The sequence below is a fragment of the Strix uralensis genome, chromosome 8 (assembly GCF_047716275.1).
Source record: "Strix uralensis isolate ZFMK-TIS-50842 chromosome 8, bStrUra1, whole genome shotgun sequence".
In the NCBI taxonomy this organism is placed as follows: Eukaryota; Metazoa; Chordata; class Aves; order Strigiformes; family Strigidae; genus Strix; species Strix uralensis.
Genome location: NC_133979.1, coordinates 30,089,018 through 30,107,330, shown reverse-complemented (window position 1 = coordinate 30,107,330; position 18,313 = coordinate 30,089,018). Strand labels below are relative to the sequence as shown.

At 52.0% G+C, this 18,313-nt stretch overlaps 1 protein-coding gene across 1 annotated transcript; it reads left to right on the top strand.

Annotated features, from left to right (window-relative positions):
• The first annotated feature begins 304 nt into the window (after window positions 1-304).
• On the top strand, window positions 305-17,867 carry RGSL1 (regulator of G protein signaling like 1). The gene is given in 24 exon segments (XM_074877244.1): window positions 305-342; window positions 1,794-1,815; window positions 2,080-2,229; window positions 2,780-2,897; window positions 3,386-3,459; window positions 4,220-4,334; window positions 4,464-4,543; window positions 4,817-4,900; window positions 5,680-5,809; window positions 6,800-6,904; window positions 7,235-7,396; window positions 7,586-8,550; window positions 9,129-9,191; window positions 10,966-11,194; window positions 11,869-11,982; window positions 12,390-12,435; window positions 12,437-12,496; window positions 12,940-13,133; window positions 13,587-13,698; window positions 14,191-14,287; window positions 14,726-14,855; window positions 15,896-16,076; window positions 16,825-16,963; window positions 17,577-17,867. Coding segments are annotated over 24 exon segments (3,615 nt in total). The 3' UTR covers window positions 17,784-17,867.
• The last annotated feature ends 446 nt before the right edge of the window (window positions 17,868-18,313 follow it).

The following is an 18,313-nucleotide window of genomic DNA, read 5'->3' as shown; positions in this document are numbered from 1 at the left end:
GATTTGAGACCTAGAAATTGCTTGGCTCGATTCGCTCTGTACAAGGGTGGAGAATATCCCAGGGAGCGCTCAGCACATGCCTTTCCCTGCAGTTGGAAATTGGTCACAGTGTGCATTGGCAGGGTTGTTTTTGTTGGGTTTTTTTTTGTCTTTTTTTACTAGCGCTGTTCATGCTGCTAAATACACTCCCAGCTAGGTCAGGGCCATGTTAGCTGTGGCTGGCAGATTAATTTCAGCCTAATACACTTCACAGCTCCATAAGTGAGAGTGCAGAAATCCTCAATGAGCTGCCCAAGTGGATTCAATGCTACAATCCCGGCCCGACATTGTAAATTATAAAAGGTAACTGCAAAGTGCTGTTGTCCGTGTCCCTCCCTTACAGCTGAATTAGGTCCCTGTCCTGCCACAACACGTGCTTAACCTGGACTGATGAAGTCAACAGACCCAGGCACTCGTATAAGGTTACACAAGCGATTTCGCTTCAGCTGGAGAAGAGACAAGCAAATACAGAGCTTGCCTCAGGGGCTGTCAGGTGTAATGGGTCAGAGCCCAGCCTTCATGGTCATTCCCAAGCAAGGAAACTACAGACAGATGGCAATAGGCTCAAAAATACTTCTAATTAATGTAAGGAAATACCAGAGATGTCCTCATTGAGCAAACAAGTCTTACACACCCAGGAGACCAAGCATGAAAATCACATACAAAAAAATAATCCTGCTATGTTCCAGAAAGGAATTAATATTTAAAGCTGAACTGCCATACCTGAGACCTCAGACAATTCCAGTGTTAAGGTGCTATGGGCCCAAAAGGATCATGCCCATTGCTGACAGTCTTTGAAAGTGTCCTAAACTATTTATATGAGAACAGGCTGGGGCTGTATGGGGGGGGAACCCCAATCTTACCCCAAAAGCTCACTCTGGACATATAATATTTATGCTAGAGGGCAAGCAGATTTGTGCAGCAAGGTGCTTGCACTGCTTCCTCGTGCTGGAGTTTCCCAGCTTGCAGGGGCTGTAGACCATTACCTCAGGTAATGGTGTTTGGGATTGCTGTGGGTCAGTGGGTACCGACTGCAGCAGGGCAGGGGGAAACAACCTCCACCCTCCCCAAGGCACAGAAAGGGGCCAGTTGGGCTGCCTGGGGAGGCTGCGAGCAGCCAGTGACCGCAGGTGGTGAGGCTGACCCCACGGTTGGGCAGCCTTGGACTTTGCCACCATGGTGAGCTGTGCCAGTTTATGTTGGGCAAGGACAAGAAACCTAGCCCCGTCCCCTCTGCCAGCCCAGGAGCGCGAGGCTCTGCTGCTGGCACAGGCGGCCTGGGGTGTGCTGAGGAGGGGCTGCTCCCCATGCCGGGGGGAAGGAGGACGTGAGTAATTCGGGCTCACACACTGGGGGATCGAAGCCCTTCTGACGTATTTGGTGTTGCAACCCTGCCCTTATCGTTGTTCAAAGAGTCCAGACACACTGCGCTCCTCTCTGAACCCCCTTCTAAATCTGGGCTGTACTCACGTGTCCACCTATTTTTTAAGCCTCCTTTTTTTAAGCATTTTTTTTTTTCTTAATAGCCACACAGCTGATGTGAGCTTCTTTTGCGAGGAGCCATTGCGGCAAGACGAACAAGACAGATGTGCCCATGCACGGACCAAGAAAAACCCCGTGAAGCTGCAGCTGGGCTGAACAGAGCTCCATCCTGCCAGATCTCTTGGGGTGAGACTCCATGGAAATGGCCCTGTGCACTCCCACATAACTGTGTCAGCCTGTTCCTGATCACAACCTTGGTCCTTTCCCGGCAGAAACCGGCACAGTCCCACTGAGGTCAGTCCAGAGCTGGACAGGCACTCAGCAGAGCTACACCAGCCTCTGAGGATCTCACTGGACATCTGCTCAGTTGCCAACTGAAAAATCTGGCTTTTTGACAGTTGCAACCTTTCCCCGAGGACTTTTGAGACTTTTACGTGTGAGAGCGCCACCATGCCAGTTCATCCCTAACCCCTCATCTCTTGGGCTTAGCAGCACAAATCTTTATGATTGTGATCAGAGCTACTCCTCCACAGGGTCTCCCATAACTTCTTCCCGCAGCTCTGCCTGGCACCGCAAGGACAAGCAGATGTTTTGCGGCTCATGGCTGTCCCTTCCCCATCTCAGTTTGGGTTTTGGCATAGTAACCAGCTGATATGCCCGGGCTGTGGCCAAAGGGCACAAGCCAGTCCTCGCCCCCACCTCCCAAAAGTAAAGCATCACCCAAAGGACAACATCCCTCCGTTGTCACCACGAGGACGTGCACACCACCCACTGTTGTTAAACCCAGCAGCTTCAACCATCTGAAGTAATGCAGCGTGGCAGGAGGTGACCCCCCCCCCAGGGCACACGGGTGTGCACAGACAGTTCAGGCGTGATCTCTAACACGCTTTCAGGAGTCTCTGTTGTGTCCCTCCTGGCCCAGTGTAGCACCAGTTACCAGGGCAGCACAGCGATGCACAAAGAAAAGAGCTCACCAGCTCAGGGTGACTGTCACCCTGGGATCCCCAGCACCAGCCCCACAATTAATTAGGCATCGTCCCCGTACTAATTGCAGCTGTGGATCCCAAGCCCATTGCTGAGACGCGGAGCCCCGTTGCCGCTGGGGACAGCTTCACATTCCTGATTTGACAGCGCCACCTCGTGAGGTGGCCTCGCTCCTGGGGACCCTGTGGGGTGCAGGCAGCTGCCTGCACCCACGCTCTGCACAGAGGTGGCTTCACACCGTTAGGTGTGTTTTAACCTGCCCGTGCCCACGCAGGTGACAGTAACACAGGCTGCAGCCACAGCGACAGAAGGGGACACGATGCTCAACGTAACGCAACTGCATTTTGTAAATGGCCAGAACGAGAAAGCTCAGGGCTTCTTGGAAACGCAAGGTTGGCAGAGTCTATCCTGCAGCCTCCACTTAGGCAAGCACAGAAGAGATGTTCAGTGCAGCAGAGGCCATAAAACCTCTGCTCCACACTCTCCACAAGCCACGAAACCCTTCCCACTCCCACCGACAGCACAGAGCCACAGACAAGCAGACCCAGTTCTCTGCTACAAGGCACATCAGAGACCCCAGGCACAATGGTGCCCAAAACCTGGAGGGCACTAGCAGCCCTGACACCATGGCATTACGGACAAGGGGATCAAATACCCACCTGGGGAGCAGATTCCTCCTCCTGCCAGGGAAACGGGTCACTGCTGCTGCAAGAAAGATGTGGTTTCTTCCTTCTTTCTCCTCCTCCCCCCGCAGGCTCTCCAGGGTTGGGTCTCAGCCCCAGATCTGATGAAGCAGGACAGCTTCAACCCCAAATCTGCCCAGTCTGTCTGGGCAGACATAGCAGAGTCTCCTGTGAAATTTCCATCACCACCTGAGCAGATGTGCTGACAGCAACCACACCTAGTGCCAAGGTGCTACCAAGAACCTGGTTTGAAGGCAAGAAGTTTGCCCAAGTGGGGAGAAGGGAAAGGTTTAATTTCAGGACTGCCCAAGTGCATTTACGGGGCTGGTGATGAGAAAAGTGACATTTCCCTAAAGGACAGAAAAGAGGAAGGTACCGAGAGCCCTGTGGTCCCTGAGAGCCCCACAGCCTCCTGGAGACAAGCGTGTCACAAGCCACGTAGCACTGCAGAACACATCCCTGGGATACAGCAGCATGTCAACCATTGGTGAGTTACTTTTTTCCTGGAGGCTTCAGCCCCTGTAAGCACACCCCAAAGGGGACAGCAGGGAAAAGACAGCATTAGGCCTCTGAAATGTGGGTCCTCCCTGTGACACAGCTGTGCCTTCCTGCAAGTAGGCTGATGCCAGTCCACCCCCTCGCGTGGGGGTGGCACTGCTGACACACTGCCTTGGTGTCCTGGGTGGATGGGGTGGGTGTCTGCACCGACTGTCACTTAACTCAGAGCCACAACCTGCTCCCAGCCTGAAGGTTCCTGCTAATTTGGGGGAATTTGCTACCAGAACCTGAGCAAGAGGACCCAGAGGGCACTAAGGCAGTGGGGCTGGAGCAGCAGCACCAGAGCACAGCACATGGTTCCTCTCCATGATAGCAGGGTTACGCCTGGTGTCTGGATAAGGTGGAGGAGCACAGCTTGTCCCTTCCAGCCACCTCCTCCCTTCCCCTGCCCTACGGATGCCACCGCATTTGTGCCCACCCTCCATGAACCACATACCTTTACTATTTAAGAAGCTGTCATTTGAACTTTCCAGCTCCTGCGTGCAGCTGAACCTGATGCTTTCCAAACACCCTGTGCCACCTGCCCAAAGCACATGGGTGCACTAGGATCCAAATTTCATGGACTGTCCCAGGTTAAAATCCTCCTGTGTGTGCACAGGACAAGCCTATACCATACATCCCCTAGAGCTGTCCCTCTCAAAATTCATCCTTTGGTTCACATTCACATCACACTTGGCAACACAAAGCCCAGGTAACTTTCTCTTCTCCCCCTTGTAGCAACCATAGCCTCCACAAACATGGGGCTTCTGAGAGATGACATTTTTGTCGACTTTTTCAACACATTTCTGAATCTTCCTGTAAGTCCACTCTGCACTATAAAGCTGGGGACCTTTCTGAGCTCTTCTTAGGTGAACTTTCAGCTTCTGTGGTGTTAGAGGGTCCAGGAAAATTGGGAATACACCACACTCAGGCTGGAAAATGAGGGAAACCTGAGGAACTCAGCTTGGAGATAAAGGTCTGAAAGGGAACACAATGCCCTTCTCCGTATGAGGACTAACTAGAACAGCTGGGCTCTGGGCTCCCCTGCCACCCTCCATCTCTTCCAGCTCTCCCCTTTCCTTTCAATACAGGTTTTTGGCCAGACACCCATTTACATCAGCAGCACAGGCCAGTGGGACCTCTGGCCAGAGCTGGCCGATGAGAAAATGCCCTTTGCAAGCAGGGAGGAGGGTGAGGAGGAGGGAGGAAGGGCACAGAGCAGGGGAGGGAAGAAGATAGTTTCTCATTGCCAAGGCCACTCTCTGGCTCTCCTGTTCATGCAGCCAGGGGATTATTTCAAACCCAGGCATCATTTTGCTTTTAAGCCCTGGGAGGAGCACAAGCCATTTAAAGTCCTAGCCATTTAAATTCCCCCCCTTATGGGGTCCATCCAGACCTCAGTAAACATCAATAGCTGAATTTAAGGAGAGCATGTATGGTGACAGGGAGGGAGGACACAAACGTCAGCCCCTTATGTCCTGTATTCCTCCTGAATTCACCAGGAGTGAAGTCCTGTTGATCCTCAAACTGGCTCAGCCCTCCCCATGGACATCCCTCTTCCCCACAGCCACAAGCACTGTTTACAGCACTCAGATCCCGTAACAAAAGGGAACCTGCTCCTCTCAGTGCTGCCAGAAAGCTGCTGTGCCCTCCTACCTGGGCTCTGGGAAAGCAAGCAGACTGCAAGGAGAAGCAGCCTTGCAGGCAGCCACGCAGCACCGGGTCTCCCAGGTTTGCAGGCAGAGTTTATGGGGATGCAGGCAAGGGCTATAGCTCGAGTAACCCCCTTCTTTCTCAGCATGGGGATGGCTTGCATCACTGTCTAGCAACAGGGCGCCTTCCCCTGCCTCTTTTCCCTGTAGCAGGGGTCCATTACTCACCCTAATCCCCAGGCAAGAGATGGCTCCTTGCTCACAGTCTAATCCTCTCCTTGGGCGCGGGGGTTGCAATGCAGGATCCCAGCCCCCCGGCTTTACTGGCTTGGCTGGAAAAGCACCGCCTGCCTCACTTCTGCAAATCCAGCTTGTGCCTCCACCTCGTCCTCTGCCAGAAGCTCCTGGGTTTCATTCGGTCGGGGGAAGCAGGTGAGTCATCGCGGCACGGAGGAAATCAGAGCAGCTTCGCCACCGCATCAGGGCTTCCTCTCACTGGGGCTGTCACCGCCCGGTGCCTGCCCAGCGGGTCATGCCTCTGCTCTGGGTTAAAAAGGCATTGTACATCCCATTTTAGGGATGCAGCAAACCTCAGGGTTTCTATGGGATGAGCGGGGCTTTACACCACAGCCCTCTTAGTACAGGCTCGCTGCCTCCATGGAGTTGAGCTGAAATAGCTGCCTAGCAGGGTGTACCACACAGTTCATGGGTCGCGCCAGGCTGGAGAGCATCCTTGGGCACGGGAAACTGGGGTCCTGGCATTTCAGATTTGCTGCTCTGCGGAGTGTCCAGAGCTCTCGCACTGTATTGTGATATGCTCCTCGTCTGATGCATCCTATGCTGGGAAAACAGGCCAGGCCTATGCTGTGGTCTGTCCTACCAGCAGCAAGACTGAAATGTGCTCAGTCTACCCCTAAAATGAGCCATCTCAGCCCAGCCAACTGCCTTGTCAACCTGCGTGTCAACACAAGGGAAGGCCACTGAAAAGAAAGCTATGGCAGTGAGGATGCAGGTTTTCAGTTCAGAAAACTAAGCAATTCATTGAGGCTTGCTCCAGTGCTGTTTCTGGATGCATTGCTGCTGCTTCTCTAGTTGGGTTGAACCTCAAGCTGAAAGAGGTTGGGGGCAAGTCCCAAATTCAAGCAAAAAAGATGGATGTTTGCAAGGCTCGATAGCTGGGCAGAATGTCACTGACACGAGTGGATTGTACTGCATCCTTGCAAACACCACACGCGCATCCCACAGCCTGTCCAAAACTCCCATCTGGCTGCGATTTGCTGGTCTCCTGTCTCACAGCACTCCTGCCCTCTGGCAGCCTTTGTCAGGGAGGCTGGGGGATGCTGGTGGGGTCTGGAGGGCTTTCTTGGGGACCGCTCCTGTATGCAACCTCTCATGCCATGCTCTGCATTCTTTCTCTGACAGCAAAACTGCTGAACTGGCAAAGCGCTGACCAGTGGCTGCTGGAGAAGTGCATCAGTGGGAGCTAGGGCGTGTGGCACTTTTGGGCCTTTGTCCAAGGAAAGGCAGGTGGGCATGGGGTGCTCACAGCCCCTGCTCAGCCAGCCGTGGTCCAGCTGCCCAGCAGGACACCAGCACGGAGCTGAGGGCACAGATACGCACCAGTGGGAGAGGAGACGCTGCGATCCAGGACATGGGTTTGGAAGATGAGCCAGCAGTAGAGCCCCAACATAATCCTGGATAAAACCCTGGGGGGATGCATAGCCCTGGCTCTTCTCTACACTGTTCCCTTGATTCATCCATGCAATCTTCTTTTTTTTTTAAAAAACACAGGCTGCTTCACTCATCAGCGGGCCTTCAGGGACTCCCTCCAACTCCCATCCCTTGTCTAATCCATAGGGGAAGAACTGACCAACTTCTGGCTCACCACCGAAAGGCTCCTGGGGCTTGACGAGTCAGATGCAAAGCAGAGGGACCTCCACCTGTCCTTGCTCCACAAGCTGAAAGCCACTCACCTGCGTGAAGGCTCCAGCATTGTCACTCTCTGCAGGACCGTCCTTGGTAAGAAACATGGGAGCCAGGGATGGGCAGAGCCCTGCCAGCAAAGTGGACTTTCCTGGATGCTCCCAGGAAGATGGGATACCATCACCAGCTTTGCTTGGCTGGGGAAATCCCCTGGAACAAAAGGTCTGGATGGAGCCAGCCCCCCCCCCCCCCCCCCCCCGCTGTAATCCCCTGCATCCATTTCAGGGTCGCTGCCGAAAGCCAAGCACTTTAAGCCCATCAGCACCAGGAGGGAGATCCTAAGCAAGATGTAGGAATGAGCCCTTTATATGATTCAGAGCTACTGGCTCCCTAAATTCTTCATCCACTGCAAGATGGGCATGGAGGAGGAGAAATTGTGCCAGCCTCTGCTGCAGGAATATCAGGAGCAATTATTACAGGCCAACTCACAGGAACCCTCAGGCTTTTCGGAGAATCTTTTCAAAATGCATATTAAAAGGAGCCAGGGTTTGTCAGGGCCCTACTGCAGCAAGAAGGCCAAAGTGGAGATCTGGACTCTGGTCAAGGAGGAAAGAGACACCCAAGAAATGAAGATGTCCCATTTTCAGGTACAACCAGAAAGAGAGCCAGGGCCAGCCAGGAGCACAAAGGAGTCACATCTGGATAAGAATGCTTTGGGATCGATTCCTCAGCAGTCAGAGCATCCTGTAAACGCTGCCTTTGGAGGCAAAGGAGGAGCAACCTCTCCCAAAAGACCTAGACCCAACGCAGAGCAGGTCCTTCATCTGGAAGACATCTGTGAAGAGAAAGTCCTCTCTAACTTCCATTCCTCTGCACCCCTTGTCCACCTGCCATCCTTGAAAAAGCCAGTCAAGACCTTGAGTTTCCTTCCCTGGGCCCTTAGCGCCGAGACCTGTGGGGGTCGGCCCTTCAGGGACTTCTTGAAACGCCAGGACCGGTCTGTGGAGACTCATCTCCTGGACCTGTGGCATGACCTAGAAGAATTTCTGCCCGTGGTGCTGGACCACAGCAGAGAAAACAGTTTCTTCCTGCATCACGTGATTGGGGAGCAGATATGCAAGACCTTTCCGGACGAAGGCACCATTCAGCAGCTTCCATTGGAGACCAGGACTCTCAGGAGCTTGTGGAACCATCTGATGTCTGGAGAATTCTCTCCCTGGATATTCAGAGCCCAGAAGGAGATTTGCAAGGTACAGAGTGATGCTGGAAGTGGTCAGGCTGGGAGGTACAGCTGGCACTGGCACCCCTGGGCTGGTGTGAGGGCTGTAGTCATGTTTAAAAAGAGAGGTATTTGGAAAATGAAGATGAAAAGAGATTACGAAGGGAAAAATCTTACAATGGCAAGCCACCTTGCACTGGAAGCAGTGACCAAGATGCACCAGCCCAGTGAAGAGGAGCATCCTCACTGGTTTGCTGGGCAGTGAAATAGAGGTGAGGAGTCATTTAGCAGTTGGTGACCTTGGTTGTTAGATGCACATGCCAAGGGCCAGGGGATGGCAGGACAGCAGCCATCCTTTCACATCTGAGTCGCTGGTTCTAGTACAGCATGAGTAAGACACATTTACAACCCAAGTCCTTCTGGGCAGTCTCTGAGCAGCCCAATGGTCCGACCTGGGTGTACAGCTTCTGGCAGAGCTCTCCTGGGTGCCTCAACGAGGTGTGACTTGCCCATGGCATCACCACTGTGACCTCAGGGTACGGCAGGGCTGGGGGGTGGCGGTTTCTGCTGGAGCACTGACTGAGGACAACCATCTTTGCTCCTCTTCAGGTGCTCTGCTGCCTCTACGAGGAATTTCTGGCTGATGATGACAGGACATTCCTCCAGTTTATGGTAAAGGGGACATGGGCATCCTTGTGGGGCACACAGGCGACAGTGGGGATGTGAATAGCTGGAGAGAGGGAGGGAGGGGAAGCCCAGCATTAGCCACAGTGGTCCAGTATCCCACCATATCCCCTAGCCAATGCTGCCACAGGGAGGTATGACACAGCCTGCCCTGCTCCAGCTGCCTGGAGCAACACTCCTCAGCTCCTCCACCACAGCATCCCATAAGCCAGCAGTGCAGCAGGCATGCCCTGCCAGAACTCCCCCGAGACAGGCCATAGCCTGGCCCAAAAACAGGGAGAGATTTAAAAGCAGTCTGCCAGGGTAGGCAGGGGTGAGACCAGCAGCAAGCAGTGCACTGGGTAACTGCCTCATGGGAAAAACACTTCTGGGAATTAACTCCCCCTTTTTTTCCTTGCCCACAGCGAACACTGCTATTAACATGACTCATGTGCAGACACACAGGCGTATGTCCCTGTCCCAGCACGAGCGCCTGGCCAACACGCTGGGGAAAGAGGACATGCAGCCTTTTAGCCTATGATTCAACCACACTCAAGTTTTCCACATATTTTTTCCACTGTGTAAAGGGATGATTTAAGAAAGCAGAGTCACACAAGCACTCATCTTCCCAAACTGTTATCCTTCCTGGCAGCAGAAATCCCACTAATACCTCGTGTTTATTAACACCCTAAATGCTAGACTCACACCCGGAAACCTCCTTGCAGACAGGAATCCCCAAGCATCCCACCTGCTCAGGTCCCTGCACAACCTGTGCAGGCAATTTTACTCACTGCAGATGGTGTTCTTCAAGCCAACCGTTAGGCCTTTCCCCAAACTGCGATGTAAAATCAGCAGCTGATCCTTGAAATAGGAAGGAGAGGCTGTCAGGGGTAGTGCCCCCAAAGACCTGGCTCACAGACATGCCAACATCTCAGTCAGCAAGAGCTGAGCATATTGGAAGTCAGCTGGCAGCTCCTGACCCTGCTTCATTAAATGCTCTTGGTTGTAAGTTAATTAGCATCTCTTGTCAAGGAAATTACCCCTCAGAGCAGAGACCTGGTCTGGGAGTGCAATTAGCACTTCAGCAGGTGTCAAGGCCATGCTCTCCACGGGCACCATCCCCTAAGCCAAACTCCTCCTGGGTCCTGCTGCACTGATGTCAGGGGACCTGCTCAGCGGCTTAGCAGGGTTATTTTTGGTGCTTGCTCTCAGCAGCGTGTATCTCCGTCAGAAACCAGCCACGCTGACCCTGCTGCTTGGCGAGTAGTGCAAACTGCTTGCCGGTGGGGAGGGCCAAAACCTGCAGAAGGGTCTCAGTGGGGGCAAGGGAGGCACTCCCAGGGCACCGGCCAGAGCCAGTCCCAGGGATAGCAGCCAACCAAAAAGACACACGAGGTTACCTGTCTGCCAGGGACACCTTAAGGGTTGTTTTCAGGCCTCCTGGGTGGATGTTGACATCTTCAGGAAAGCTGCTGCCTTTGCTGGCAGGCCATTGTCTGCACTACCTGGGGGACCTGCTGCACATCCCTGGTAAATCCCAGCTGCAGGCAGATGTGAGCCAGCTTTAAGCAGCTGCATGGGTAGGTTTAAGGTCTATGCTGAGCTTCGTGCTCACGCACATTTATTCAGGATGGTTTAAAGCTAAAGCAGAGATCTGACTTGGGTAGGTTTGTACTCTAAGGCACAGTAAAACATGCAGCTACCCCATCACGCACAGTGCAGGAGCAGCTCCTGAGATGGGGTATGTGTTCTGTGCAATCACCCTCTGCTCTTCTCACCGTAGTCTCTGTAGAGTGATGTCCCGATGCCCAAGATGCAAGGCCATGCTGTTGGGGAAGAGGAATGCTTCCTCCTGTCCCAGCAGATAAACGAGTCCTTGAAGCTGAGCCAGGCCTTGCATGGCACAAGGAACCTGGAAGGTCTCTCCTCTGAGCACTGGTGATTAATCGCCACTTGGGACCTCCAGAAAGGGGGCTCCATCCAGGCAGGGGTAGAACCTCTCCTGTGCAGCACTGATAAGCAGAAGCTTTGAATTTCTGCTGTGGCTTATGTTGGCTCAGGCTGGTAAAGCCTATTTTGTGCACCCATGGTGACCAATGCCCCTAGCACACAGACACATTCCTGTGTTATTGACAGGGCATGAACATCATGGAGTGGGTTGGGACAAAGTGTCTGGAAGCTATCAGCTGTAATCTAAGCTTTGGCAGTGACCTATGGGCCAAATTCCCTCCTGCCAGTGCCAGAGGCACCAAATGCTACATCCCTGTGCTGGCCTGGGTCACCAGTTCAAGTGGAGGCTGCAACAAAGTGACTGAAACCCAAAACCAGCAACAGCCACTGTCACCCCACTTCCACATCTTGACCTTCTCCTGTGGATGCTGGGTCTGACCATGCTGGTGTAACACTTGAGCTTTGTCTTCCCACATCATCTTTTGAGAATGACATCAAGTTTCTGGGCACCTGCCAGTGCACTGAGAGCAGCAGCAGTCACTTGTAGCAACTCTTAGTTATCTCATGGGGCCTTGGTCATACCTGAGAAATGCAGTGTCATGGGTAGATCATGGGAACAGGCCAGAGAAGGGGAAAGGAAAGGTGAATAGCAATCACAATATAGCACCCAGAGCAAGTGCTGAAGGGCTGCCATAGCCAGGAGGAATGAACATTGGATCTGTCCTGACTTCTCTATCTGATGCAGACTCCCAGAATATGTCAAATATGCTGGCTGTTCAGAAACCCTCACTGGCTGTGGATAGCCCAAGCAAGGAAAATGAGCTTCTGTGTCTCAAAAGCCCATCACTTGGTAAGTCCAGTCTGAGCAGGCTAGAAGCAGGGTGGACCCCCACCCTCCATACCCTTGAAGGTACTCCAGCATACCCTTAGAGGACCAGACAAGCAGGAATCTTCCCTGCTTGTATCCCATCAACTGTTAGAACATCTCCAGAAGGAGAGAGAGGCCTAGCCACCTTTGAAAGGCACATGTTTTGGAGTGTTAATCCAGCCCCAGAGGGTGGGAGTGGGAGGGCTTCTCTGAAGCAGATGCTGAGGAGGTCAAACCATGCAGAGTTGAAGAATTCCATCAGCACCCTGAGCCAGGATCACCACACAGACATCAGCATGGTGGCTCTGGGGTCCTTTGCCCTGCAGACAGCTGTGAGCAGGCTCTGGATGTCACCTGAGGAAGGTGTCAACCCTGCTTTGTCCCCACAGCCACTGAACCTGAGAACAGAAAGAAGGCTGTTCCTGTGAAAAAAAAACAGATCAAACATGACAAAGTCCACCACTGGTGCAGTAGCAAAGCCATCTAGAAGACCCAGGTCTGGCATCCTGCAGCACAGGACCTTGCTGTTTATTGTTACTTCCACTCTTTCAGGTAGCAGATTTTTCCCAGTGCTTTCCTGTAGTGCCACTGCTTCCTGCTTCATCACTGGGCCTTCTTAGGTGTAGGCATGAGTGGCCTGTGGGTCTGAACTGTAGAGTTACCAGGGAAAGGAGAAAAATGTTTTAACACACCCCCAACCCCATAGTTCAGGTTTACTCCTCACATCTTGTGCATGTGTCATGGACTTCATCAACTCCCTGGCATGCCACCTGTACTTTACTGGCCTATCTGCTTCACAGATCCCACACACCACTCACCCACATGTTTCTAGATCTTCAGGTGTCTCCCTTGTTGGATAAGCAAGGATAGAGGTCCTGGCTATTTTCCAGGTCACTGATGGCACAGAGATCACATCTCATGGTGTCTTCTCCTCCACAGGCACTTCATAAAAGTACTGCACAACCCCACCCACCTGCAGTTCTTCAATCAGTTCCTCGAGGAGCGCAATGCAGCTGAACCACTGTGTTTCTGGATGGCTGTGGAGAAGCTAGTCACAGAGACCAACCCCAGGACGAAGAAATTCCTCATTAACAGCATTGTCAGAAATTATTTCCATACCCAAATCCCAGCTGGTAGGTGCCCTCCCACCCTGCAGTTTACTCCATTCATGATGAAAGCCTCTTTTCCTGAGCTGGATGCTGGTTGCAGATTTTATATCCTCTTGCAGGGACCTGCCAATTATTCTTTCCTGGCCAGTGGAGCATGTATTTGCTGCCACTTGTATTTATAGGAAGGTGGACTACTTCTTTGGCGGGATCTACTTGACCGAGACTTTGAACATGCAATTCCTGCAGTGGCACAAATAGCTCCTCCCTATCTTGTCTCCTTTAGATGCTCTTAGAGTCACATCTTCAATCCCAAAGTATGCAATCAGCACAGTATAGAAAAGGGATGAGACAACCAAATTCAGCAAACGGGGCAGAGATGGAACAGGGTGCCACTTGCAGATTTGGGGTAGGAAGAGATGTCATGGTGGCTCAAGGGTGGGCTGGCAGGGGCAGGTAATGACCTCATTTCTCTTCCAGAGGAGCAGCTGGACTGCCACACTTCAATCAAAGAAATAAATGAGGCCAAAGTAGTCCGCCCCTTCATGTTGATGACAGCACAAGTCGTCCAGAGTGCAATGGAAAAACAATGGTGAGGACCTGGGTTGAGCTGGTTCCTAAGCCCAGTGGTTACACACACATCCTTCCCATGGGAACCCCAAGGTGACAGACAGCAAACCACTACAAACATATTTCCTTATGAACTATCAGCCAGTGCATCAAAATCCCAGCCAGACCCTCACCCCAGCAAAACTGCTGTTGCAGCTGCTGATGCATTTGTGTGTGCAAGGCTGGCAGGGCTTGCCCCATAGGTACCAAATCACTGCTGGGCTTGCAGGGGACTAGCCTGGAGGAGCACATACACTAGACAAGCAGAACAGACACTCCTGAGCCTGCTACGTGCAAGAACAGAGCCCAAGGGAGGGGATCCAACCTCTCCAGGAACAGAAGTCCAGTGGGACCCTAACCCCAGTGCTATCCCTGTCAGCTGCTCCCCCAACTTTGCCACCTCCCCACCAAACCACTGTCCTCCTCACGCATCTGGCTGCCCTTGATGCTCCCTCTCCAATCTCCCATCCGGCAGGTTTAAAGAGTACCAGGATCTGTTTCCTCCGAGTGACATGCATAAGTCTAACCTTCATTTGTGGCATGGGATGGGAAACTTTACAACAGACAATCTGGTAAGGAAAGACCCTCTCTACCGGCAAGCTGAGGATGTTGTCGAGGCTCGAAAGAGAGGAGATGCTGCAGGTCAAGTGGTGCTTGCATACATGGAGTGAGGGGGGGTCAGACTTGGAGAGTTGCGGAATGGCAGCTGATAGGTAAAGGCTCACTCCTACAGACTCTGGAGTCATGCAGACTTCACTAAATCTGGTCAGGACTGGCCAAGTGATTGACACTATCACCCATGGCCATCAGTGAAACAGAGAAATACCAGAAAGCAAAGATAATGGCTGAGTCACAAATCTCACTGCCAAGGCTGGGCTCTGGTGCTCCAGCTCACAGTGGTGGGTCCGAACAGGAGGGCTCTGTCTGGGAGCAACCCTCTTGCTGCTGCCAGGGGCTGGCTCCCTGGGGCTGTGCTGCTGGCTGACAGGAGCTGTGCCATGTCTCTGCAGTGGTGGGCCTGGTATGCCATTCAAGACATCATCAAGAGCCTCTGCAAGTTCCGGAGGGAGATGAACAATGACAAATGCCGTGTGGAGTTTGAGGACTTCCTCCGTCGGGAACTAGGAAACAAGGAGGAAAGTATGGCTAGACTCCTGCCACGCCCTCTCTTCCCTCCTCAAGGCAGTCCTGGGTTTAGGCAGAGAAGTAAATGGAGGAAACCTGTGGCTCATCTCCCATCCCCATATGCTAACTTAGTTTTCCTCTGCTGGAGGCATATAAAGAGCCAGAAGTGCAGGTATCTCAGGATGCCTGTATTGCTGTACAGAAATCTGCACACTTGGGCACTGGAGTTGGGGGGTGAGGTCCAGAATCTTGCATAGGCAACATGCACATACACACATTCATGCAATAGCTGGTTTTCTGATACAGGTGCCCCATGATGCTGTTGCATCTCTCTCAAGCAACAACATACACGCAAATTTGCATCCCTTCCACAAAAAGCAGGAGGCACTAAATGAAGCTAAGGTGACACAGGCCAAAAAATAAACAAAAGAAAATTGTTTTCTATGCAACAGGGAGCTGACCTACAAAGTGCTTTGCCAAAAGCTGTAGATCCTGAAAGTTTACACACAGGTTCAAGAGGAGGCTGGAAAAGCAGTTAGAAAGAAATCCACTGAAATTGCTAAATACACAGAAACCCCATCTAGATAAGAGGTCCCTGGAAATGAAAATTATGAAAACTGGAGAATATTGTATATGGGGGGAGTAATACAGATTTTTACCTTTCCTTCTCCCTAGTTATCTGCTTGTGGCCTCTGTCAGAGACAGGATAACAGCTGGACAGACCAGCAGACTTTTGATCTAACATACTGCAGCCATCCCCTGTGAAAACAAAGAACATAAGCACTCCACAGGTGCAGAGAGGAAGATGGATGGAAGAGGTTACGAAGCTAGAGGGAAGGCTGCACACTGGATGGGCCTGAATTCCCTGCAGAACCTGGCTGCAGGAAGGCTGTTAGTACACATAGGTAGAAAGACCCTCAGCAAATTACTTGCATGCAGGTAAAGAAAGCACAGGCAACGTGAAGGAGCAGGGTATAGCTCAGCATCCGATGCTCAGCTGGCCTCAAACCCAGTGCTGGGAGAAGCAGAACACAACAGCTCTTACCGTCTCTCAGACTTGCCCATCAGTTCGATGGAGAGCAGCAACACCAGGTGCACTTCCGGCTCCCACACCGCCTCCGCCAGCACCCCACCAGACGAGGAGTTGGGACTAGTGAAACACCGCCTGTTTAACAGCCAGCTCATTACTGCCAACTTCCTCGTTGATGACCTCCGCTTTTATCTGGAGATCAACAAGTATCTTCCCTTTCCATTGCATGCTCAGGTACCACCAGTCTCCCTTGGGTCTGGCCCAAACCCATCCTGCAAGTAGTGCCCATCTCTCAACAGCAGATAAAGCCTGGTCCATGGATTCATTAGCACACACTAAGGTCTGTACTGCCACCCCTAAACTCCTATCAGGGCCTTTATGCAAGGCTGGTATCCGGACATCATACAACACAACCAAAGCCTCACCCCATATCTGTCTACATCTAATCTGCTCATGGTTACCTGCCCATGGGGCCCCAAAAGCCTCCATTTCAACCAGAAGTCATCCCCTAACTCAGGGTTCCAGTTTGGGTATCCTAGAAGTACTTTTGGTTTGACAGTCCCAAGCAATCTAACATTTTGCCTACACCTTTCTTCACATGCCAGTTGTGCCACTTCTCCATTGACTTTGTCCAGTTCCCTGACAAACCTGTAAGAGCAAGCCATGGCAAATGCCCAACAGCCCTGCAGTCAGCACACCCCAGCATGTGCAAGACCAGGTTTCAATTCCCCTCTTTTCCTGAAGAAGGGCAAACATCACATTGCCCAGGTGAATGCCATGACCACAAGGGTGGTAGAAGAGGGAAGTGGGCTTTCATCCCTCCTTTTTCACTGTTCCACACCTTGTGGATTGCTTTTTCTGGCTCAGTAAATACAAAGCTAAGCAGGAACACAACTGTCTAGCCTAACAATCAAGAGCACTTGTCTCGGAGCAAGACCTCGCATGTCTTTGCAGGTTTTCCAGGCTGGCTGACTCTGTTGAAGCTCTGGCAGCCTGCAACATGCAGTCAGAAACGGAAGTTGAGTTTCTCAAAAGGAAAGCTGCCATCATCAGCAAACTCTTCCTGAACTCTGATATTCCCCCCAAATTGTGGGTAAGATCCTGGGACCCACCCAGGAAGGGCTGTCTGCTCATTGCTCAAGACCATTGCATCACAGCTGCAAGCAGTGGGGAAAAGGGAACCAGGCAGAGATCTGGATCTGCTCCAGCAAAGCATTCTGTGAAGCTTCAGAGCATAATCTGGAGCTTGGGACCTCCACTTGGGCTCCATGGGATGGGAAGTGATCCACCACCAGACTCAGGCTAGCACTTGGCCTAGATAGACTGAGAACAAGTGGATGGACAAGGAAATGGCAGAGAACCTGCTGGATAAGTGTCAGGATGGGTGCTGCATGCTACCAATTCTGTCCTTCCACTCTCCAGAGGTCAATGTCACCATCATCCCCTCCCCACTGCACCCGCCTCTTTCCCTTGCAGTAAACATGGCTCTGCCTATCTTCCCTTTGGAAAGCACAGCACAGTGCTTTCCACAGAAATCCGGAGGGGATCCTGCCCTTGTATCTGGGACAGTCAGCCAGGATGTAGCTAGTATCTCTTCTTAGAGATTGCTGAAATGCAAGGTGGGGTCAGGGAGGGAAACATGCCTCTAGGGCCCATCAGGAGTACCACAAACTGCGTTGGTTAAGCAAGGTCTCTTCTGTGGCCAGGTAAACATCTCTGAAGAAGAGAGAGATTTAATGTGGAGTTTATCTTCCAAGGGGCTACTGACCCGTATCCTCTACCACAGAGCCAAGGTCATCATCTTCCCTATCCTGATGCATTTCTGGAGAAGATACCTATCCCTTCTCTCCCAAGGTGGGGGAGGCTCTGTGGATGCCAGCCTTTTTCCCCAGCCACCTGTTCCTCTGACATGATGAAAATGCAGATGAGACAATCCCCAGGAGCTCAGCTGTAGATGTCTGCTTGGAGGTTTGCTGTCTTAAGTTTATTTCTCACACAAGTTCTGCACCTGGAAAGTGATGAGGAGCTTTCAGGTCTCCACAAAGGACATAGTGCCAATCTCTTTGCCCAGTACAAAAACCTCCTCTGAATTACCTGATGTCTACAGTCCAACTAAGCTGAGTGCCTGTCCCCCTGCTCCACATTTGTCCTCACCTCATGCTTGTTCTTCCGATGCAGAGATATCCAGTCCTGGGTTTTTGGTGCCCCACAGGGTTCCCCTTAAAAGAGCCAAACTCCTTCCTTCACACAGCCACTTCACACAGCTTTGAGGATGTATGTGGTACAGGCCTGTTGGAAAATGAAGTAACTCTGAAATCATTCCTTTCTGTCAAATTCAGTCAAAATTGCCCAGTGGGTTTTTAGAAATATCTTTGAGGAATAGGGAAGTGGGTGCAAAGACTTCATGAGCAAAGAGCTGTTGCATAACTCTTGTTTACTTCAA